The 24,530-nt window shown below is 42.8% G+C and overlaps 1 protein-coding gene across 13 annotated transcripts in view; it reads left to right on the plus strand.

Annotated features, from left to right (window-relative positions):
* Window positions 1-24,530, plus strand: part of KLHL29 (kelch like family member 29) — a 775,329-nt gene that overhangs the window by 690,476 nt on the left and 60,323 nt on the right. For all 13 annotated transcript variants that reach the window (XM_033937815.1, XM_033937829.1, XM_033937828.1 and 10 more), the window contains 2 exons: window positions 5,999-6,181; window positions 11,873-12,053. In XM_033937815.1, the coding sequence (XP_033793706.1) occupies window positions 5,999-6,181; window positions 11,873-12,053 (364 nt within the window). The remainder of the gene's footprint in view (window positions 1-5,998; window positions 6,182-11,872; window positions 12,054-24,530) is intronic.

Genomic DNA, 24,530 nt, shown 5'->3' on the forward strand with positions numbered 1-24,530 from the left:
AAACCCTCCAGTACAGTCTGTAGTATACTTTATAATTTCTCTACAACAACAGCACTTATCTTTAAAGATACCAGTGACTGATTCTTAGTCCCCATTTATAGTAGCAGTTAAATGTATCACTGCTCCAGATGAGGGACTTCTGAGGCTTTTTTTTCCTCCTGAGGTCTAAGGGGTTTGGTAACTGAGTCTCCCCGTATTATTATTGTCAACTGTTACTTAGTATTGGGAGAGGTCCCTCTTTTTTTGTGATTTGTAGAGTACATATGTGCATTGATTTGGAATGGCAATATTCTAGGTGATCATAACCAAGTCATGCTTTGTGGCTCTATTCGAGTCATGATCCTAGAGATGTTGTAGTGTTGATGCTGTCTGGAGGTCTATTATGATAGAAACTCTCACGTGTGTAATCTATTTCTGTGGGGCCCATTCTTCCACCAGCACTAGGAATGTAAAGTCTCAGCACACATTGATTCTTATAAATTGTCTCATGGGCATTGAGGTGTTTTCTTCATGCAGTTTTTCAGATCTTTGAGGTCAGTCTACAATTACAAATATTGTTAATCAATTAATGGCTTGTATCTTTTTCCGTACTATTCAAGCTTCTTTATGTTACTCCATCGTCAATTGGCGAGAACGTTTACAGCTGTACTTAATTTTCCTCTATGAAGGGGTTGTATTAGCACATTTATCCTGGCCAAAACTCATCCTGATTTCATCATGACAAAGATGTTTTCCATTAACTGATGGTTACTGGAGCTGTAGAGTTTCAAGTCATATACAAACAGTATGTATGATGTTATTTTGGGATTGATACTATTTCAGATTAAAGCTTAATCTTTATCCCAAAGAGCTAATAAGATTATTCAGTGGAGTTCCAAATAAAACAAGAATGATGATAGGGAGTCTCCCTGAAATGTTTCTCATTGTATCTTTATAAGAATGACAAATTGTTCATATTTCGAGTGGAACTTAGTTTGCTGCATTATTTTTCATGATGAACTTACCTCCTCTTTTACTAAGGTGTGCTAACGATTAGCATGCTCTAATCGAATTAGCATGTGCTAAACGCTAACGCGTCCATAGACGTAACATGCATGCGTTAGCGTATAGCGCACGCTAATCTGTTAGCACACCTTAATAAAAGAGGGCCTTAGTGGTCAGTAATCCAAGGCTTTGTTTTGTACATTTCAAACCAATTGCATAAGCAGGCTTTCGTATAAGCAATTCATGCTATACTGATATTACTTTTTTTTCTTACCGACTTGGATTGGCCTCCGTGAAGATGGCATACTGGGCTAGAGGGACCATTGATCTGACCCAGTAAGACTATTCTTATGTTCTTAAGCTGGCTTTATTCAGCATTAAGTGGTCTCTGGTTTCATGTACTTCCTTCCTCTTTTTCTGTCCTACAGTCAAGTCATGTTCAACCTGACATTATTTGAAACGCTTGTTTTAGTGTCTCAGTGACTTCTCTCCGGAATTCTCTCCTCTATCTTTCCTCCCTTTTACAAAACCATAGCGCAGCTTTTAACACCAGATGTGGCAATAACAGCTCCGACAATCATAGGAGTTCTATGAGCATCGGAGCTGTTATCGCTGCAGCCAGTGCTAAAAACAGTGCTTCGGTTTTTAGCACTGTGCTAAAAACAGTGCTTCGGTTTTTAGGGGGTATGTTTGGAAAAGTCATTTATTAAAATTAAGGCTTGCTTAATACTGACTATTTTTCTACTGCTTTCCGGACTGTCTTGTAGTACTGATTGCTTCTTCCACTGATTTTCCTTTCCTCCCAGCATTTCCCAAATGAATGAGAGAGGTCTTACATATAATCCTTGAAATATTCAGTAATTTTTCCTCCTCCTACTACTATATTACCATTTTGTTTATTTTTGGTGTTTTGTATTGTCTACCCTTTCCCTTATTTTATCATGATATTATAAACCGCTTAGACTTTTATTATAAGGGTGGTATATATAAAATATAATGAATCTTGAGCCGTAAAGTTAATTGGAATCAATATGATCATAAAGTCTGTTGACATTAATTGGGTGCACTGGTAATGAGGTCTTTCCCCCTAGTTTCTCCAGTAAGAGGCCAGATACACAGGTGCAAACATATTCACATCAGGCATATCAGCCATATTGTCAAAGTGAAATGCCACAAAAGGTTTCCATTTGGAAATGAGTTTGTACCCATGAAGCCGGAAGCTCTTTGGTGAGCTGAAAATTGCTCTCCTCATGTACAGAACTGTACATGGATACATACATAATCATACAATAGATATATTAAATATATGTATATATATATTGTGACAAACCTACTACATCCCCAAGGTTTATCACAGGGAAATATAGTAAAACATACAAACCCCGGTGCAGAAGGGCTGACCAGGTCAGTGCCCAAGAGAGTAATTCAGCTGACTACCCTGTAAGCAGTGAGGAAGACATGGAGACAGAACAAGAAAGCTTTGCTTTACCTAAGGTAGTATCTAAGCAAAAGCAGAAATCTCTGCTCCCTCATTACCCAGTGCCTGGGTAATGAGCCAAGCAGTTTTCCCTGAGAGAAATGATACAAGCAGAGGGAAGGAAACCCTCCCCCCCCCCCTCTTCAGCTACAGGGGAGTGGTTTCTTCCCTCAGCTTAACGCGAGGCTCTGTAGAGAGCTGAGGGAGGAGGAAGGAACCAGAGGAGCCCTCAAGGCAGGAGCAGTGCAGAGGCAGGGAGCCCAGCATGAGGCTGTGCTGGCCTGGAAGCAACTAGGGCAGCTTGCTGAGTCCGATTGGGACATGGAGGAGAAACAGGTTGTGAACTCTCCTTCAGAATCCTGTATTCCTGAGCCTATGGTAATTGAGGAGAGTAGTGCTCCATTTGAAAGCCAGCCTGAACAAATGGAAATAGCATAAGAACTGTGAGTCCAAAGGGAAAGATTATTTTACTTTGCTGTTTCTCTGCTTTCTCGCTGATAAATGGGGAAAGTGTTATGGCAGAAGTTGTAATATTGGAAACTGCCAAGTATGCTTCCTGATGACATCACTGGGTAAAGCCACAAGAGCCTATATATTTTACTGTACAAACCTTAGCTTAGCTGAATCAAACGCTGGGACGAAACACAGCCTGGAAATGCTCTGGTTTCTTGTTACCAAACCTCCGTGCATGCTTACAGCTGTTATCTGTTTGCTATAGCAACCTGTGAAAGGCAATTAGTCCTGCCTGCCTTTGAAGTTTTAAATAAAACGCTGACTAGAAGACTGCTCCATTGTTGCTTGGTAAATACAGCTCAAGCTTATTGAGTATTTTCCAGTTAGCTATTTCTAACTGGACATTATCAAAGCTGAAGGAACTTTTGACTCTGATAGCAGTTAGCCTACTCAATTATAAGACTCTTGTGAAAAGGAATGTTAAGACTGTGATTCATTTTGATAAAGCCCAGAGCAGATTGAATTATATTTTGTTTTGAAGAATTATTTTCTAGTTTGTAAAGTTCATACCACCGGTGGAACCGGGATTCCATTGTGTTGCTGAGGCCAGTGGCCTAATAAAGCTTATAATTTTCACTGAAGCCATTCTGACTAATGGATTTTCTATAAAAGAACACACACCTGCTGTGCTAGGTAATAACCTAGGGGTGTCCTACTTGAAAGGTTTCCCTACTTCAAAGGGGCTCACGCCAGAGTTTAAGTCATATGTCACTGCCCGGCAACCTAAAACCGCTTGGCAAAAGCATAGGTGGTGACAATATATGCTGTATATATACAATATATACACACTCTCTCACTCTCTCTCTCTCTCTCTGGCAGAGGTCCTCAAATCCAGTTCTTGATGTCCACACCCAGCATGATTTTCAGGATTTCCACAATGAATATGTATGAGATCTGTTTACGATCACTGCTTCCATCGCATGCAAATAGATCTTATACTGTATATATTAATTGTGGAAATATGAAAACCAGGCCTTGAGGACTAGATTTGAAGACCCCTGTTCTATGGTGGTGGTATGATTATTCTTTTCCAATTTGTCAATTTGCAAAGCTTCGGACTGTAAACCAGGCATGGATGTTATTTAAAAATACCATCGTGGAAGCCCAGACTAGATGTATTACACGTATTAGAAAAGGTGGCAAGAGGAGGAAACGAGAGCCGGCATGGTTAAAAAGGTGAAGTAAAAGAGGCTATTAGAGCCAGAAACAAAGCATCCTTTAAAAAATGGAAAAATGATTCGAATGAAGAAAATAAGCACTGGTAAGCATAAGCACTGGCATTGATGCAAAGCATTGATAAAGAAAGCCAAGAAAGAATATGAACAGAAACATGCCAAAGAGGCAAAAACTCATAACAATTTTTTAGGTACATCAGAAGCATAAAATCTGTGAGGGAATCCATGGGGACCATTGGATGATCATGGAGCAAAAGGGGCACTAAAAATACGATCATGTTACCCCATTATTGAAAAGGGTAAACTAGTTACCAATAGGATAACATATAAAATTCTTCTCTTGACATTTAAAATGTGTACTACTAACTGTCCTGAGTTTATAAATAGACTTTTGATCCCCTATAATCTCTCAAGAGCCGTACGTCTATCTTCTCGGTAACTGCCCCATCTCTTTGGAACGCTGCTCCACTGGATCTAAGAGAAGAACCATCATTGGATCGGTTCAAATCTGGATGCGCAGCAGCTTAGAAGTGCTGCTGCATGTCCAGAAAGTTGGTTTTAATTATCGGCACTTGGACGGCCCTGCTATTAGGACGTCCAAGTGCTAACTTAGGTTAGTTTTTGGATGTTTTAAACTTTTGATTATGAGCCCCTTAGGTTCCAGTAAATACCCCACCCCACCTCCCCACCCCAGCCAAAATACACAGGAAGGCTACAAATCAGTTTTGTGACTTAGGATACAGGAAAGTTTGTACACGACGGGTTCCCAAACAGCTTACTGATCTGCACAAGCCATCACGTGTGGAAGTTACAACCCAGATCCTGAGACAGTATGAAGAAAATTTGAGTATTCTGTAGAGAATTGTCACCGGCGATAAGGCATGGGTGCATCACTGCGACCCGGAGAGCAAAAGGCAAAGACTTCTCTGCAGGAATGCAGAAGCTAGTTGAATGATACAACAAATGTGTAGACTTGCATGGGGACTATGTGGAAAAGTGATATGTTCAGTTGCTCACAATTACTTCTATTAAAGCTCTTAAATGTTTGGGTTTGTTTGCCTTTATTTTTCGATATACCCTCATATGTAATTTAGATTTTATTTTTGTACTGATACTATTTATGGAAGCGCTTAAAATCAATGCTCAAGTAATAGTATATAAGTTGTCTCAAACTCGCGGCCCGCCAGGTACTATTTTGAGGCCCTCGACGTGTTTATCATAATCACAAAAGTAAAATAAAACAGTTTTTTGATCATATGTCTCTTCAGCTATAAATTATAATTATTATTAAGACTTAGCCAAAAGGAAAGATTTATAAACTATAAAGAGTTTTACCTCATGCAAAATTGTTATTTCTTTAATAAGACATTAACTATTTTTTTTCTGCGGCCCTCCAAGTACCTACAAATCCAAAATGTGGCTCTGCAAAGGGTTTGAGTTTGAGACTACTGTAGTATATGTACTTCAGCCAAAATAAAAATATAACTTTGTTTCAATATTAGTTTCATCATTTTTTAAGTCCAGTGCAGGTTTAGTGGTAGATTTTTTTTGTTTATTGAAAGCTTCTAGAAACAATGAGTAATGTTCTTTCCAGGGGTCGTGTTTATTTTGTCTACTGGAATTATACCTGTAACATTTTAAAAGCTCACCATCAGATAGTTGACTTCAAGCCTTATTACATCTAACTCTTCCACAATTATGTCTGTCTGTGAAATATAAGACTTGTTATTTTCTCCTGGATCAATATGGTTTTCACAGTCTAATAAGAAAACATGCTTACAGGGCCTGTGTTTGTTAAACATCCACTAAAGAGGCTAATTTTCTCTCTTACGTTAATGTTTTGCATTAGGTGTGGCAGAAGTAATAGTTTTGGTTGGAGGGCGTCAGATGATTGGAATGAATCAGAGAATTCTGACTGCAGTCACCTGCTTAAACCCACAGAACAATAAGTGGTACCCACTTGCAAGTCTACCCTTTTATGACCGGGAGTTTTTTAGCGTGGTCAGTGCTGGAGACAATATCTACCTCTCAGGTAAGGGAGACATGGTTTTCCATAAGTACGCAAACTACAATTGCAAATAGATCTACAGTGGAACCTTGGTTTACGAGCATAATTTGTTCCAGAAGCATGCTCGTAAACCAAAATGCTCGTATATTAAAGCGAGTTTCCCCATAGGAAATAATGGAAACTCGCTTGATACTTCCCCCCCCCATGAGGCAAGTGGCGCTGCTCCCTCCCCCCCACTTGAACTGGCACCCCCCGCCCGAACAACTTGAAACTTACTCCCCCCCCCCCCCGGTCTGGCACCGGCATGCAGCACACAGGACGTACCAGTGCCGCTTGAAGAACTTCCTGCCTCTGCCGAGAATCTCGGTGAGAGGAAGAATTAGAAGGCCTTGAGCATGCGCAGATGCATGCTCGGCAGAGGCAGGAAGTTATTCAAGCGGCACCGGCATGTCCTGTTTGTGTGTGCCGGTGCCAGACAGGGGGTAAGTTTCAAGTTATTTGGGCGGGGGGTGCCAGTTCGGGCGGGGGTACCGGTTCGCGCAGGGGGGGTGCCGGGTCGAGCAGGGGGAGCGATGCCAGTTCTCGGAGAGGGGGTGCTCGCAAATTGAGTCAACACGGTTTGCGAGACAAGTTTTGAGAGAATGTTTTGCTTATCTTGCAAAACACTCACAAACCGGGTTATTCGCAAACCGAGGTTTGACTGTATTTATTTTCTATCCCGTTTTCCCCAAAGAGCCCAGAACAGGTTACAGGCTAAACATACATAAAATACAGTTAACAGGTTACAATATGACATAATTATAGTACAAGTTTACGATATAAAGTTGTGTCCTAATTCTATACATACTAGGGGTCTAATACCAATAAACATAATATAGGTTACAATTTGCCATAATTATTCTTAACAGTGCAAGTTTTTATCCTAACTAGACACACACTAGGGATCTAATACCAATATACATAATATAGGGCTCCTTTTACGAAGGTGCGCTAAGTGTTTTAGCGCATGCACCGGATTAGTGCGCGCTAGCCGAAAATCTACCGCCTGCTCAAAAGGAGGCAGTAGCGGCTAGTGCTAAGGCCCTAACTCGCCTTCGTAAAAGGAGCCCCTACTGTTGCAGGTTAAGTTTGTCATAGTTACAGTGGAAGATTTTTCAATACGAGTTTTTATCCTGACGTAATACATACTGGGATCTGGTACCAATATACATTTCTTTGTAATCCATCGGTCAAGGGTAGGGATTTAGGTGAAGAGGTATGTTTTTGTTGCTTTCCTTCAAGGGATGTGATCTGCTGGGGCCATTGATTCCAGTGGTTCGGTATGACGTGGGAGTAGGAACGTCGTTTGGCGGTTTGCAGTCGAAGGGCACACCCAAGTGAAACAGATTGCTGATCCAACGTTTATTTATCTATTTACCGTGCTATTATGCTGCTGATCCGCTGGGTGCTGAGCCAAAAAATAAAATCCCCGGGTTTAATTCTTTGCACCTACTTTTTGTAATTTTCACAAGCACATTTTGTAAAAATGTTCTAACTATATGTAATGTTAGGTGCACATTAATTATTAGGGGATCCTTTTACAAAGTTGAACTAGTGTTTTTAGCGTACGCTCCGGATTAACGCGCCCCACCCGAAAAACTACCGCCTGCTCAAGAGGAGGCGGTAGCGGCTAGCACGCGGGGCATTTTAGCGCGCACTATACCGCGTGTTAAGGCCCTAACGCTCCTTTGTAAAAGGAGCCCTAACTTTTTCCTGCTGTTGTAATACATGTAACTTTCATGGAGTCTAATTAAAATATTGTGACATTGTACAGGTTGGGCTCCACAAAATCAATATTTTTTCATTTAAGATACAGTCAAAAATATGTAAAAACCTGTCCTTCAATTTTTTTCATATATTTTTTTTAACTAATCGACTATAAATATATATTTCCCTTGGTCATTTTTATTTGATAAATGTATCAAGAGCAACATACAGTATATGCTGGTTGGACATACTGCTATTAGCTCTTTTGACCCCTTTTATGCTGTTTCACAGTGGATTCCTGGGCCAGGATGAATTGCTTGTCTGGGTGTACAGTATACCCCCATGAATTTTCCATGAAAATACCGTGAATGACTGACCAATGGAAAAGCTCTCTTACCAGTTCCGCACAGCCAGCCTTCACTTTCCCAACCTGCAGTCTTCCCTTGCTTCAGCATTCGCCTGGGGACTCGTAAGGGGCTGGCATGCGCGAGCTCGGGGAGTCTGACTGCAGTGAGCGCCGGGACACGAGGAGGAGGGAGAATGCCAATTACAGTACTCTTCCGATATCTGCAGTTTTTCAACATTCGCGGTCACTCTGCGAAAGTAATCCCTGCAAATTTCAGGGGAGTACTGTAGTGTGAAATTAGCATCTAGCTGATGTCACACTAGCATCTCCTTTATTTTCCCCACTGGTGTTGCAGGAGATAATTAGAGGACCTGCGATGTCTGTGGAAAACATCAAAGCACTGGAATCAATTGCATAGTATGGGGGGTGGGGGGGCTGTCCATCCCGGGCACTGCATTGATGAAGGCACAGGCACCTATCCTGCTCTCCGTTCTCCTACTCCTTCCCCACCTCCCCTTGCCAGGCGTGCATGCCACTTCCCTTCCCCCGTGCCTCTGTAATGTCCAAGGCGCAAACGGCAACCCCCAGCCTGCTGTCGTGCCAGCATTGGCTCTTCCTCTGACATCTCTTCCTGGACCCATGCCTAGGAAGTGACATCAGAGGAAGAGCCAACACTGGCACAACAGCAGCTTGGGGGTTACTACTCACGGCAGGAACATTACTGAGATACGGGGAAAGGGGAAAGGGAAGCAGCACATGTATGGAAGGGGGCAGGGAAGGAGTATGTGGAGGGGGGGGCAGGAGAGGGATTCTACCACCCCAGGTGCCTCTCACCCTTGCTACGCCATTGACTGGAATGTTTCCTCTCTGGGGACCAATAAGGGATCAGAGATCATGGTGAAAGATTAAAGTCACACTACACCAAAAAGGTTCAAGGCAATTTGCATTGAAAGAGGCCATAATATCAATGGGAAAATACAAAAGCAATCAATACTTCTTCACCCCTACCTGCAAATAAAAAGAAAGTTAAGGGGAAAAAAAAATAGGTTTCTTTAAAACGTGGGCGGTCCCTGCATGTCACTGGGAGACCAGGTTACCTCTATTGCAATAAAACATGGAAAAGATATTAAAAAAAAAAGATTCTGATACTGTTTCCAATATCATAACTTTAGGTGTTTAATGTTCATTTATGGTAAGAAAGGTAACCACATTTATTTAAAATTTCTGTACCGTTTTATTCCAAAACGGTTTACAATAAAATTACATACATAGGGCATTAACGCATGGAATAGCGCATGCTAAATTGCCCCATGCTCTAGACTCTAACGCCAGCATTGAGCGCTAAAATGCTGCGTAAGCTAAAAATGCTAACGCAGCTTAGTAAAAGGAGCCCTTAGTGTATTTCTGGATTGAAGTGCTGCTTTACAGGTATCTCTATACAATACACCAGCAATTATATGATGAAAATGCCACTTAGGCCCATTGGGGGAACATTTGTATTAGAACATAAGAAATGCCTGCACTGGATCAAACCTTGGGTCCATGTAGTCTGGCGATCTGCACACGCGGAGGCCCAGCCAGGCCTACCCTGGCGAACACCTTAGTTACTCTTATCCCTCAATGTGTCTTTCAAGAAGATGTGCATCCAACTTGCCCTTAAATCCTTGAATGGTGGTTTCCTCCACAACCTCTTCTGGGAGAGCGTTCCAGGCGTCCACTACTCGCTGTGTGAAGCAGAACTTTCTGACATTTGTCCTGGCCCTGTCCCCACACAGCTTCAGTCCATGACCTCTTGTCCGAGTCACCTTTGACAATGTGAATAAAGTTGTTTCCTGCTCTATTTTGTCGAATCCTTTCAGTATTTTAAAAGTCTCTATCAGATCCCCTCGCAGTCTCCTCTTCTCGAGGGTGAATAATCCTAGTTTTCTGAGGTGATCTTTGTAGCTCAAGTTCTCCATACCTTTTACTAGCTTCGTCGCTCGCCTCTGCACCCTCTCCAGTAATATTATATCCTTCTTTAGGTAGGGAGACCAATGTTGCACACAGTATTCCAAGTGTGGTCTTACCATCGCTCTGTAAAGCGGCATTATGACATCCTCAGATCTACTCGTGATACCCTTCTTTATCATGCCCAACATCCTGTTTGCTTTTTTTGCCGCCGCTACACATTGAGCCGACGGCTTCAGGGTCCTGTCTATCATTACCCCCAGGTCCTTTTCTTGTTCGCTTTTGCCCAAAGTTACATCAAACAAGGTATACTGGTGCTCCTTGTTTTTCCTGCCCAGGTGCATTACTTTGCATTTTTCTACATTAAACTTCATTTGCCACTTCTCTGCCCATTTCTCTAGTTGTCTCAAATTTCTGCCAGTGTTTTAATAGCATTGATATACCAGTAGCTTAGCCACAACTAAAGCTTTGGGAGGGCCAACAGCTAACATGGATGGGCATTAGGCCCCTCACTATTACTCTCATAAGAACATAAGAAATGCCTCTGCTGGGTCAGACCCGAGGTCCATCGTGCCCAGCAGTCCGCTCACGCGGCGGCCCAACAGGTCCAGGACCTGTACAATAATCTTCTATCTATACCCCTCTATCCCCATTTCCAGTAGGAATTTGTCCAATCCTTTCTTGAACCCCAGTACCGTACTCTGCCTTATAACGTCCTCTGGAAGCGCATTCCAGGTGTCCACCACACGTTGGGTAAAGAAGAACTTCCTAGCATTTGTTTTGAATCTGTCCCCTTTCAACTTTTCCGAATGCCCTCTTGTTCTCTTATTTTTCTCTCCCCTCTCTGCCCCCTCCTAAATAATCTTAATTATTGAGATCTATTAATCACCTTTATGAAGAGATTCACCCAAGAATTTATGAAGAGATTCACCCAAGCTTGTCTTAGCTGGCAGGGATCCCTAATCTTTAGCAGCTGTTGAAATTCCGAGCCGACCCAATCGCCTAAACTGTGGCTGTCATTTGGCCGATCGCTGATGTAGCACCGTGAGCATGGTCAGTTCTAGCACAAGAACTAAGCATTTGTAGAGTAAGTATTTGCAGAGCATCAGATTGCTCATGGCACTAGTGTCTGGGGCAGCACTTTAAGCTGCTGACAGCTGCAGGAAAGGTGATTGGTCGGATTTCAACAGTTGCCAAGGATTGGGGATCCCTGCATTCTATAGAATCTTGCTTCTTGCTGCTGGGTGGATCTGAGGCAAAACAGATGAGCCCACACTCATTTGTGGCTATGAACTGCCACAGGCTCAGCAAATGAGATCTGTAGTGTATGTTTCTCATACACATCGTATGTCATACTTAGGGCTCCTTTTACGAAGGCGCATTAGGGGCTTAACGCGTGGAATAGCTGCTACTGCCTCCTCTTGAGCAGGTGGTAGTTTTTCAGCTAGCGCACGCTATAGTGCGTGCTAATCCGATGTGTGCGCTAAAAACGCTAGCACACCTTCGTAAAAGGAGCCCTTAGTATCTTCCTTACCACAAGTACAAGGTGACTGAAGATGAAATAATACTGGAGCTCATAATTGGTTCTTGAGAAAGAAACCCAAGTTACTTGCCTTAAAATTTTATTCTCAAAGCTTTCTTTCTTCTTTTTTTTGTTTATTTGGATTTTTTTCCAGGTGGAATGGAATCCGGCGTCACACTTTCAGATGTCTGGTGTTATATGTCTCTACTGGATAACTGGAATCTTGTATCCCGAATGACCGTTCCAAGATGCCGACACAACAGTCTGGTGTATGATGGGAAAATCTATACCATCGGAGGTCTTGGTTCAGCAGGCAACGTTGATCATGTTGAAAGGTAAAGCTAAAAAAAAAAAAAATCTTGCCAGCACAAGAGAAAGATGTGTAAAGTTCCTTTGCATTCTTTTCATCATCACAGAATACAGAGTTCCCACAACATAAGCCAGTGCATCCCATTCTTTCTGTGGCTGTGACTCTATGATTGCAGCCAAATAAAATTGTGACCCTTTGGAGATGCAGAATAGTGATGATGCACCTATGAAGAGCCCACCTAGATTATGACACCAAAGGCAGGTTTTGTAATCCCATTTATGATCCTGATCCACAGTTTGAGAAGCTCTGGCATAAATATTTATATTGTTTGGAAAGCTGTGCCATTTTTATTCATCTTCTTTTCCTACAGATCTTCAAGCATGTCTGTTAAGTGCTATACTGCTCTAATGTAATCCTCCCACTCATGTGAATTTTATTTTCAAATTATTTCAGATGCATTTCAGAATTACTGGAGAGTATGCATAAATCTAGTTTTACTCATACCAAACACCAGTTATACAGTAATTATGTGCAGCTAGCTTAATGGGGTAGTATTTAAGGAGGGGCATAATAATTTAAAAAAAACGTCTTAAGTCCCCTTTTGGCCTAAGGCCTTAAACGTTGAAAGTAGAAGCAGGGAAAATGTCCATTATCAAAAAAACCGTCCAAAAGGAGGTTTTTTTTTTTTTTTTTTTTAAATAATGGCCTGCGTCTACGTACAGCTGTTTAAATGCCCAGACCACTATGCTAACAACATATAATCAACCTAAAAAAAGCCTAACTCCCAAACGCCCAAAACAAGAGCTTTTAGGCGAAGGAGGAGCCAGTCCTTTGCCTAAAAGCTGGATTCTGTAACCGGTGTCTGTCAAAAACAACACAGGTTACAGAATCCACACACACACACACCCCCACACACACACAACGATTGGGCCAGGAGAGAGCCCAAGCCCTTCTGGCCCCGCTAATTACGATTGGGGCAAGAGGGAGCCCAAGCCCTCTTGCCCCGGCAGCAGTCCGAAACCCCAACTCGATCGGAGCAAGAGGGAGCCCAAGCCTTCTTGCCCTGCAGCACCCCCCCCCCCCCCCCCCCCCCGCCGATTACAATTGGGCAGGAGGGAGCCCAAGCCCTCCTGCCCAGGTGAACCCCCCACCCCCACTAAGATATGGACAGGAGGGATCCCAGGCCCTCCTGCCCTCGATGCACCCCCCTCCCATGAACGCCCCCCCCCCCAGGAATGGCTGGCCTTAGGGCCTGATTGGCCCAAGTTGTTCAAACCCCGCCCACAGGTGGGGCCTGAGGTGCCTGGGCCAACTGGAATTGGCCCAGTAGCCTTAGGCCCCTCCTGTGAGTAGGGCCTTGGACATAGTATAAACTGTGTGGGTGTTAACAATTGCGGTTCCGTTGAAGTCGTTTCAAATAAGTTGGGTGCATAAATACAAGGTGGCATTGTCCCTGATGAAACCGAGTGTGAAACGGTTGGGCACCTTATGCACTACACGCACTTTATATTTATTGAATGAGATTAAAATTAAAAACAACAAAAAATATTCACAGCACATGTCACTTTACCAAGACCAATGATGAATTTACCACCCCAGTAAGGGCATGAAAAATGATTTAAGTAGTTCCTTGGGTATTTGAGGTCTGGTAATTCAATATAACTTGATAAGAATTTGTTCTCTGATTCATACTAGTTTTTTGTTTGAAAAAATTTCTATTTTCTTCAATTCAAGTTGGTTTCATAGAATACTCAGCCATCGTCTGGAGGAAGTGATGGATGGGCTGGAGGTGAGGGCACTTTGAGTAGAGAGTTCAGTGTGGCAAAGAGGCAGCAAAGATTGGGCCGAGGGAGTCAGATTGGGTGGCACAGTCTTGTTTGTCAAGTGAAAGAGCAGATTGGAATGAGGTCAGGAGGAATTTGAAATGAATGAAGTCAGAATGAATGCAGGATTTGAACCAAAGACATTCAGCAGACCTAGCACAGAAATGTAAATAGCAGATTTTAGAGGTTAGCTGGGGATGGGGTTTGACATGGAGTGGGGGGAGTGAAGGTATCTAGAACAGAGGGACGAATAGTATTATAGGAAGACACAGCCTCATCTAAAGACTTGTATAGCATAGTGGTTGAGAGGAGGGGTGCGAGTACAAGGGTCAATAGCCTGAAGATTTCTGCCCTCCCCTCTTTCTCCCCTAGTTCTAGTCCCAGCTCCCCCCCCCCCCCTTTTCAGTCCGTTCCTTCTACCTGCCCCCTTTTACAGCCACCAGCTCCAGCCTCTTTCTCTCACTTGCACATTTTTTACCTCCCCCCCCCCCAGTTCCAGCTTCATTTCTTTCTCCCATCTGCCTCCATTTTCAGGGCCTTCCCCTTTCACTGGTTTCCCCCGTCTCTCCTGCACTGTTGGCAAAGGATGCAGGCTGCCTCAGGCCTTTCCTCAGTCGCATTCCACCCTTACAGAAACAAGAAATTGTATTAGAGGACAGCGGAACGAGACTGAGGAAAGGCCCGAGACAGCCTTTATATGTTGCCGATGGTACCAGAGTCGGACAGGGTAAGTTTAGAAGATTGCTGGAAGGAGTAAAGGGACAAGAGAGAGAAGCTGCACTGCTGAAATGGGGGTAGAGTCAAAGGCAGAGGAAGAAATGTGATGCTGGTCGTATAGGGGCAATGTAGTGGAGAGGCATAGGAACTCAGGTAAGCTGTTGGAGCCCACTACCATACTTATTGGCCCTGCCATCAAATGACTTACAGATGATAGTGACTTGCAAGCAGTGGTGAGCTAAACTGTACTGAATCCAGCACTGGAAGACATCCCTTGCATCATGTAAACATTTCTGAATTTTGTCAATTTTTGTTCTGTAAATGTTGAATATATTCTGGGTCATTAAATGCCAGCTGTCTGCAAATCAGCCAGCTGCATGTGTGCTTATAATGGAAACTATAGAGAAATTTATATATTTTCATGTTTTGCTGTGTAGTATCAACCTGAGATATCCTGCCCAGAACACAGAGATAGGAATTCTAATTAACATCATAACCATTAACCGTGCTACAGTGCCCATGTCTATAAACCAACTGGCTGCAAGGCTGCTTTTAGAACCAACAAAACAACTTAAATGCCTTTTCTCATTTTTAGTAATGTAGGTCTTCCATAATAGCGCTAATGACCTCCAAGTCAGACACTTGCTGTACATTGAGAACTCTGGTAGGTTTTAAGGGCCCTTGGCAACTGTTGCTTAATTACACAGACACCATTTCTCATTAAAAATATAAGCTTAGTTTATTCCTTTTTACACCCTGTTGAGAAATGTTCCCTCAATGGCTTTGCCATGCATTTTGCCTCTGCAAGCCTAGATAAGCCTTTCAGATGGGATTTCTCAGTCCTGTAGTTATAATTAATCTATAATTATTCTTAAACTGGCTTACTTGGGCAGAGATTGAAGAAATACTGTGGAAAAAAAAATGATAGTGCATCCCTTTTGAATTATTATATAAAAGGAAGCATTTTTTTAAGAAAATTTGAAATTGCTAGATTAGGTTTTATATTTCATCGTAATATATTAATTAAATATTTATGATGTTTATAAACCAATTTCACAATACATGCATTTAGAAATAATTTTCCAAAGTAAATGGGTATTTAAAACACACATTGGATTCTCTTCCACTAAGAGCCTTACAAAGTAGGGAACAAAACATTTAATGAAGGAAGCAGTAACCTGGCCCACCTTGCCTATCTCCTTTATAAAAAAAATATGGGGTCCTTTTACTAAGGCGCGCTAGCCATTTTAACGCGCTCTAAACACTAACACGTCCATTATAGTCTATGGCCGTGTTAGCGTTTAGCGCGCTAAAATGGCTAGCACGCCTTAGTAAAAGGATCCCTATGTGTGTATACATACATCGAAACATAAGAAAAATCTCACTAATATCAAAAAAATATTAAGTGCAGGCTCAGTATGATATACCAGCCAAGCAAGCAGCGGTATAGTTATAATAGGTGCTGCCCGATTCACGATTCGAATTGGTTCACCGATTCACTTCGGGTGAATCAATTCAAATCGATTTAAAACACCAAAAAAGTTTGCAAAGACGTTAGTACCGCGATCTGCTCTGCAGGCTTCACCTATAAGGTAAACGGTGTGGGGAGGCCAGGGGGAACACAGAGGCCTTCCCGGGGGGGGGGGGGTGCGCAGTCCTTCGGGGTGGGACAAGCCTTGGGGGGTGCAGGCATTCAAGGGGGGTGCAGACCTTCAAGGGGGGTGCAGACCTTCAAAGGGGGGGACAGGCCTTTAATGGGGGGACAGGCCTTCAAAGAAGGGACAGGCCAGGGATGGTAGCATAGGCCTTCAGGGGGAACAGGCAGGCCTTCAGGGGGGACAAGCCTTTAAGGGGGGAACAGGCCAAGGATAGTGGCATAAGCCTTCAGGGGGGACAAGCCTTTAAGGGAGGGGCAGGCCTTCAAGGGGGAAGACAGGCCTTCGGGGGGTCAGACCTTCAGGGGAGGGGGGCCCTGGTGTAGAAGTACATGGAAGGAGAGAGGGAAGGGGGGGTTTCAAAGAAATGTGCATATGCCGGACTTTGGGGAAAAGAAATAATGGGTCTAAAAACAGAGGAGAGGGAGAGAGATGATGGACAATGGGATTTAGGGAGGGAAGGAACAGAAAAGGAGAGAAGTTGGACACAAGGGATTGTGTGGAGGGGGGATAGAGATACTGGATAGGAGGGTAGTTGGGAAAAGAAAGGGAGAGATGGTGGACCCTGGGGTGGTGGGGAAGGAGGGAGAGATGCTGGATGAAAGGGTAGTTGAGAAAAGGTGGATCTGTGGATGGAGATGAAAAAAAAGAAAGATGCCAGACCTCCGGGGGAGGAATGGGAAACGGAAGGGGAGGACGGAGATGACAGATGGATTGTTAGCATAGAGAAAGAAGGAGACCCTGGCAAGCAAGTTATCAGAAGACAACCAGAGCCTGGGACCAACAAGATTTGAATAATGATCTGACAACAAAAGGTAGAAAAACTAATTGTATTTTCTTTTTTGTGATTACAATATGTCAGATTTGAAACGTGTATCCTGCCAGAGCTGGTGTTAGACCGCAAACGTGAGCTAGGATTTAACAGAGAGAGGAAAAGTCTTTTTTGTTGTTTATTTTGTTTACACCACAGCGCCAGTGTGGTTAGGAGAAGGCAAAGGGGGTGAAGAGGCTGTAAAATAAATCCACCAGGATGTTTGAAAAAAAATACCCAATTGGGCAGGAAAATCAAATCAAATCGAAAAACCAATTCAATAGGCTGAATCGAATCGAATCAGAATTTTTTTTCCTGAATCGGGCAGCACTAGTTATAACATCATAGCACCAGCCCAACCCGACCAACCATATAGTCAGGGGGAAGAGTAATCAAACAGTATCTCAATCAAGGAAAAAAATAAATAGAAAAAACTTATCTCAGTCTTTTGAAGGTATTTCAATTCTCTCCTGGTCGAGACATACAAACACACAGAGACAGACATATCTGATCACAAAGATATGCTGTACACACACAACAGATAAACATATACAGTGAATGCAGATGATTTTGAGAGAATTCCATGAATGATGCTCTTCATGCTTTACACACTTTCTTTCCAATGATTGATCTTGTTTATGAATGTACATGTGAGATTGTACATGTGTGATTGAATGTACATGTGTGATTGTAATTAAAGGTGGATTCTTTTTTTTTTTATGTACCACACATCAATTAAATCTGCAGGGCTTGTAATCAAATGCAAATAAGTAAAATACAGCTAACCCACCCCCCTTTTATGAAGCCACATTAATGTTTTTTTTATCATTGGTCGCGGCAGTTAAAGTTCCAACGCTCATAGGAATTCTAGGAGCTTCGGAGCTTTTACTACCATGGACAGCGATAAAAAAACACGAACACGAGTTCATAAAAGGGGGGAGGGGTAAATAAGGTTCGGAAAAGGACAAAAAATGATAAATGTGTTCCAAATAACAGGTTAGGCCTCTCTTGCATGAAAAGATACAGCTATGAGAAGATATAATAGAGCTATATAAAATCATAAGTGAGATGGAATGTGTAAATAAGGAACAATTGTTTACTGTTTCATGTAGTTCTAAGACAAAGTGACATTTAAAGCAAACCATAAAAAATATTTTTTCATTCAATATAGGATTAAACTGTGGAATATGTTGACAGATGATGTAGCTAAGGTAGTTTGCATAGTTGGTTTAAAATGGTTTAGAACAGCTCTGTAAGGAAATTCCAGAAACCATTATTAGTCATGTCTCTATGAATAATAACAAATTAATTTACTCATTGGTATGTTGCCAGGTACTTTTCATCTTGAATGACTACTGTCCGTCAGGATGCTGGGCTTGAAGAGCCTTGGTCTGACCAACATGCACATTTTAAGTTTTAAGTATCAGGATGTACCAGCAAACGATAGAAAGCAAATTATTAGGGGCGCTATTGAGCTTGGCATGTAACAAACATAGATAGCAAGAGCTCCCGCAGGGTCTACTACTCTATAAAAGTAATTTTGATTCCAAACCCAACTTTTTCTTACAAATAACTAGTTTTCCATATCTTAATACCTGGTCCTCCCATGGCGTTTGGCAAGATGTCCAAGATTGAAGTGGTCTTTGCAGCGTTGACATCGGTGAAGAGACATAAGCTAGATCCTGTGTCTCTGCTAAAAATTGCTGTGAGCAAGGAGAAGCAAAAGGATCAATAGGAACCAATATATTAGATACTAAAGAACTATTTAGATTAGTCAACACACTTTTTGAGGTAAACCACTTGAAACAGGCCCACAAGATCACCCTCCCACTTCAACTGAACTGGCTCAACACTTTCATTCAAAATTACATAAACTGAGACGTACTGTCTCAGGAAAGGACCATTTTGATTTTGAGATGTTTTCTCCTAAAAACTTTTCTCATGCTGATTTAAATTGATATGAATTTACTACTTCAAAAATGTGATGATTTCAATAAATTATATAATAAATACGCAAAATATCATTGTCTCTTAGTCATTTGACTTTCAGCAATATTTAGAACTGCACCAATACACCTCAAGATAGATGTGCTAACCTGGATTAGTTTATTATTACAACATGGCAATTTTCTTATAAATTTAGGTCATATAGTAATCACTCCGATAATTAAGGACTCAAAATATCCAATATCTACTGAGTAAATACAGATATATTATAGGAATATCTTTTCTGATTAAACTTATGGAAGGATTAGTGAGTACTGAACTCAATGACTATCTTGATTGATTTTCTATTTTACATAAGATTTGCCGCTGCTGGGTCAGACCAGTGGTCCATCGTGTCCAGCAGTCTGCTCATGCGGCAGCCCTTAGGTCAAAGCTATGGAGTCAGTACCAGACGCAGAATCAGGCTTGAGTAGATACTTAATATACTTTATCATGCCCAAGGGAGACTCAGACAATTGGATGCCATCCTGGATCTGAAGTTTGTCAATACAGCGCCAATAGTGCCCAAATTCCAAATGGAGACTGCGTTTTCGATCATAATACTAGGGAATTCCTAGCCTTGTTGGATTTGACAAAGGCTTATTTATATATTCCCATTTTCCCAGAACACAGGTTTCTCAGGTTCCATGTACTGGAGAGGCATTTCCAATTCTCAGCGCTCCCTTTCAGGTTGGCAAAAGTGCTTCACACCTTTACAAAGGTGATGGTGGTAGCTGCTGAACACCTGTGCAAAGCAGGGATTCAGATTCATCCATGCTTGAACAATTGGTTGATCAGAGCCCCGTCCATAGCCGAAGGTCACCAGGTAGTGGCACAAATTGTATAGCTCCTGCAGGACCTGGGATGGATTATCCATTTTCAGAAGCATCATCTGGACCTGGTGCAATCCCTAAAGTATCTGGGAATTCTGTTCCAACACAGCAGAAGGTCATGTTTTCCTTCCATATATAGATAAACTAAATCAGGACGCCAGAGTTTTGAAATCTCGACGAGGCCAGCTCCTATGGCTTTGCACTACCTGCAGTTGCTGGGGTCCAGGGTAGCGATCATAAATGTGGTGCCTTGGGCAAAAGCTCACCTATATTTATTTATTTATTTAATTCAATTTCTATCCCATTCTCCCAGGGGCTCAGAACGAGATAGATATACTCCTGAGAGTGTGCCACTATCCTGCTGGTCGCCACAAACAGATCCACTCCAGAGGCAGTTACCCTGGACGGTGCAAGCATATCAATGTCTGCACTTGTGGCTCTGCGCAGAGATGCTGTTCAAGGGCTTATCTCTCTGCATTTCTTCATGGGTGATATAACAGATGCCAATCTAGTCAGCTGGGGAGGTCATTGTGAGGGTTGCCCAGTTAGGAACCATTGGTTACCCTCTCAGAGGAACTGGTCTAGCAACAAATTAGATCTGAGAGCCATTCGGCTAGCATTGCAGGCCTTCGAAAAGTATTTGGAAGGCAAAATGGTCAGGATCTTTTCAGACCATTCTATACTCACAACCAGTGGTCAATTATCAAAAAATCCACTGAAAATTGGAATAGTATTACAAATCTCATATACACGTGGAGGGGCATAATAAAAAAATGTCTAAGTCCCCTTTTGGCCTAAGGCCCTAAACATTGAAAGTAGAAGCAGGGAAAATGTCCATTCTCAAAAAAAACGTCCAAAAGGAGGTTTTTTTTATAATGGCCTGCCTCTACGTTCAGCTGTTTAAACCCCCAGACCACCACTACGTCTACACTAACCACATATAATGAACCAAAAAAAGCCTAAGTCCCAAACGCCCAAAGTCAGGCCTTTTAGGTGGAGGTGGAGCCAGTCCTTCACCTGAAAGCTGGATTCTGTAACCAGTGTCTGTCAAAAACAACACCGGTTTGTGACCAGTCAGGCTCCGTGCCTGCCTTGGTCCCTGTGGTTTCCCTAGTGTCCACCAGGGGAGCCAGAGAGAAGCCCAGGTGAGAGCAGGCTCAGTTAGAGCAGGGCATGGCTCCTCCCATGAAAAGCCAGTAGTTTGCACTTGGCAGGGAAGGTGAGAGGGAAGACACTGGTCTCTTCCCAAGTAGAGCATTGCTGGCTCAAGCTAGACCTGTGTATGGAAGAAGCTGGGTCCACACCACCGTTTGCAGCACAGGCCAGCGTGTGTTGTGGAGCTTCAAAGAAAGGCAAGAGGCTTGGCAACCATTTGCAAGGACTGAGCAAAAAAACTGAGGGGTTTTTTCTTCTGTTTACTATTCTGGCTGAGGTTGGGTTTTTTTTTCCTCAGTCAGTTGCATGGACTTCCTGAACTGTGGGATTGTTTTCTATTTTGAATCTCTGCACAGTTTGTTAAGCTGGGAGTACTTTTGTGGAGAGAAGTTTGCAACCAACCGGGAGGGATTTTGGAAAGCTGTTTTTGTGCTTTTTGAAAGCAAACTTGAGGCACTCCCCTACACCCAGCAGGGCTATAAGATAAGCTGGAGGCTTTGCTATTTAAGACTGATTGAGTATTGGTGTATCATAGCAGAGAACTGAACTTTTTGAAACCTGCAAGAAGCTCTGTAGAGAATAGAATCACAGAGAAGATTATTGGATTTTGTGAGGAGAAATCCTTAATTCACCCAGAGTTTCCCTTTAGGGGGTTTTCTTTTGTCATGTTTTGCAAGTTGCATTGTTTTGGGATTTTGCCATTCTGTCCATTCTGAATTAAATTTTCTTTTGAAAACCGAACTTGGAACTTTATGCATTGGTTCCTTATTTTGGTTTTACTCATATTGATGCAGTGCCTGCAGGGTGACTCCATACTGGGTCACACGCTGGTGCAGTTTTTGCTGTAACCATAAGGTGCACTGAGGAGTCTAAGCTGAAGGCTCTAGTGCCTCTCCCCACCCCCCCACCCCCGCCCGACGATTCGGGCAGGAAGGAGCCCAAATCCTCCTGCCCCAATGACCTCCCCCTGCCTGACAATGATCAGGGCAGAAGGGAGCCCAAGCCCTCTTGCCCCAGCGACACCCCCCCCCCCGGACAACGATCCGGGCAAGAGGGAGGCCAAGCCCTCCTGCCTCAGCGACCCCACCCAATAACAATCCAGGCAGGAGGGAGCCCAAGCCCTCCTGCCCCAGCGACCTCCCCCCACCGCCCAACAACAATCCGAGCAGGAGAGAGCCCAAGCCCTCCTGCCCCAGCGACACCCAACCCCGGATAACGATCCGGGCAAGAGGAGCCCAAGCCCTCATGCCTCAGCGACCCCACCCAATAACAATCCAGGCAGGAGGGAGCCCAAGCCCTCCTGCCCCAGCGACACCCCCCTCGGACAACGATCCGGGCAAGAGGGAGCCCAAGCTCTCCTGCCCCAGCGACTCCCACCCCCTCCCATGATCGCCTCCCCTGAACCCCCACCTATGATCCCCAGCTTTCTGCTCTGGCTTCCATTTCACTTCTCTGTCTGCAGACTTGCCTGACTGCGTCACCTCTTGTATCGTCCACATTTATTTCTGAACTCTTGTCTGCCATTTGCCATAGATAGGGCCACACCAATACTACAGCAGCAGTTAGACTACATGACTACATCAGTCCTCTACATTTCCTCTGCCCCAGAGCTACATGGCAACTCCTAATGGAAGAAAATGTAATGTAATGTAATGTAATTTATTTCTTATATACCGCTACATCCGTTAGGTTCTAAGCGGTTTACAGAAAATATACATTAAGATTAGAAATAAGAAAGGTACTTGGAAAATTCCCTTACTGTCCCGAAGGCTCACAATCTAACTAAAGTACCTGGAGGGTAATAGTGAAGTGAAAAGTAGAGTTAGAGGAAAAATAAAAATAAAATAAACATTTTAAAAAGACAGCATTGATCTAAATACTTTGGAAGGTAGAAGAGAGGAGAGAAAGGAATAGAAGCAGAATGGGTCAGCGTCAGTGATGAAGTGGAGCAAGTAAGTTTAGGAGGAGCGATTGACGTATCCAGAAAGGGCTTCTTCTGGCCGACAGTCCCAGGATGCCTATGTCTCCTCCCCTGCGATGTTCTCCCATCCATGCATTCCCTCCCAGACACACTGCCCGTGCCCCAGCCGCTCCAAGGAGGCTGCCCCAGATGAGGTCCACGGTGAATGCAGGATTCTCTCCTCTGCGGGAAAGCCGCCCGGAACTGACAGTCGATCTTCTTAGCGGATTGCAGGGGGGGAAGAGTTCACACTCTTGGTAGCATTCTTCCCACCAGCACACTCTTTCTTTTAGCACAAATGGCATTTACATTGCTAGTAACTTGAGGCAAATCTAATATTGCATTGCCAAAAAATATTTGCTATTTTATTATTTTTTTGTAATGCAGCCCAGTGACATTAGTTTCTTAGTAGGGAAAGCAATGTTATTAACTCTACAAAAAAAAAAAATGAACGTGGACTACAGAAAAATAGATAAAATATGCTTGTTTTCTTGCACTAAAGCCAAAGGTTAATGCTCCTTATATATTTTTCTCCGTATTCTATGGAATAATTTAAAATATTCATGACTAGTGTTAAATATATTAATCTCTAATTAATTTGGCACTGTGGCATTTCAGCTAGCTGATAAGCAATTTCTTTCTGACTGGGCAACAAAATAAAGCCATAAATGTATTTTAATGCTTTTGATGTCACCATGAGTTGCTAATCTACATAAAGACCAATATTTTTGAGAAGTATAGTATTAGATGGTTCAAGTTGTACAGTATCCTGGTAGCTGCACTGATTTTGAAAGAAATTGCATTCTTTATAAGTAATGATTGCACAATCATAAGAATAATTAAAAGATGTTGCCTTTGTTATTCTTGTAATTACTCTGGTTGTTATGATTTCTTGATGTTTTTGATATTATACAAAAGTCAATAAACACTTTTGAACAACAACAACAAAAAAGATGTAATACAGTGGTCCCCAGTGTGTGTGATTGCGGCCCTCATATAGTTGGCTGAAATGCTCTTTTTCGATTCGATTCACTTTTACCGCCCAATCTGGCATTTTTTTCAAATGGCTTAGCAGGTTTATTTTGCAGCCTCTTCACCCACTCCTCCCCACCTTTGCCCTCTCCAACCCCACGCCGGGGCTGTGGTATAAACAAAAAAGACTTTTCCTCTCTCTCTGTTAGGTCCTAGTTCATACTCGCTGTTGAGCTGGCAGGATACACATTTCAAATCTGGCATATTGTAATCACAAAATAGAAAATAAAATTTTTTCTACCTTTTGTTATCTGGTCATTTTATTATTCAAATCATATTGGTTCCAGGCTCTGGTTTCTGTTTGTCTTCTGTTAACTCACTTACCAGGGTCTCCTGCCCAATTGACGTTTTCTTCTTTCTCCGTGCTCGCCATCAATCTTCCATCTCTTTACCTTCCCTTCCACTGCCATATCCAATATTTCTGTTTCTGTCCTACTTGAAGGTGGTGCCTTGGGCAAGAACACACATGTATCCTCTCCAACCTTCTGTCTCACTGGTCCCCACAGAGAGACTCTCTGCATGCTCTTCTG

Source organism: Geotrypetes seraphini, chromosome 3 (genome assembly GCF_902459505.1).
Source record: "Geotrypetes seraphini chromosome 3, aGeoSer1.1, whole genome shotgun sequence".
Taxonomy (NCBI): Eukaryota; Metazoa; Chordata; class Amphibia; order Gymnophiona; family Dermophiidae; genus Geotrypetes; species Geotrypetes seraphini.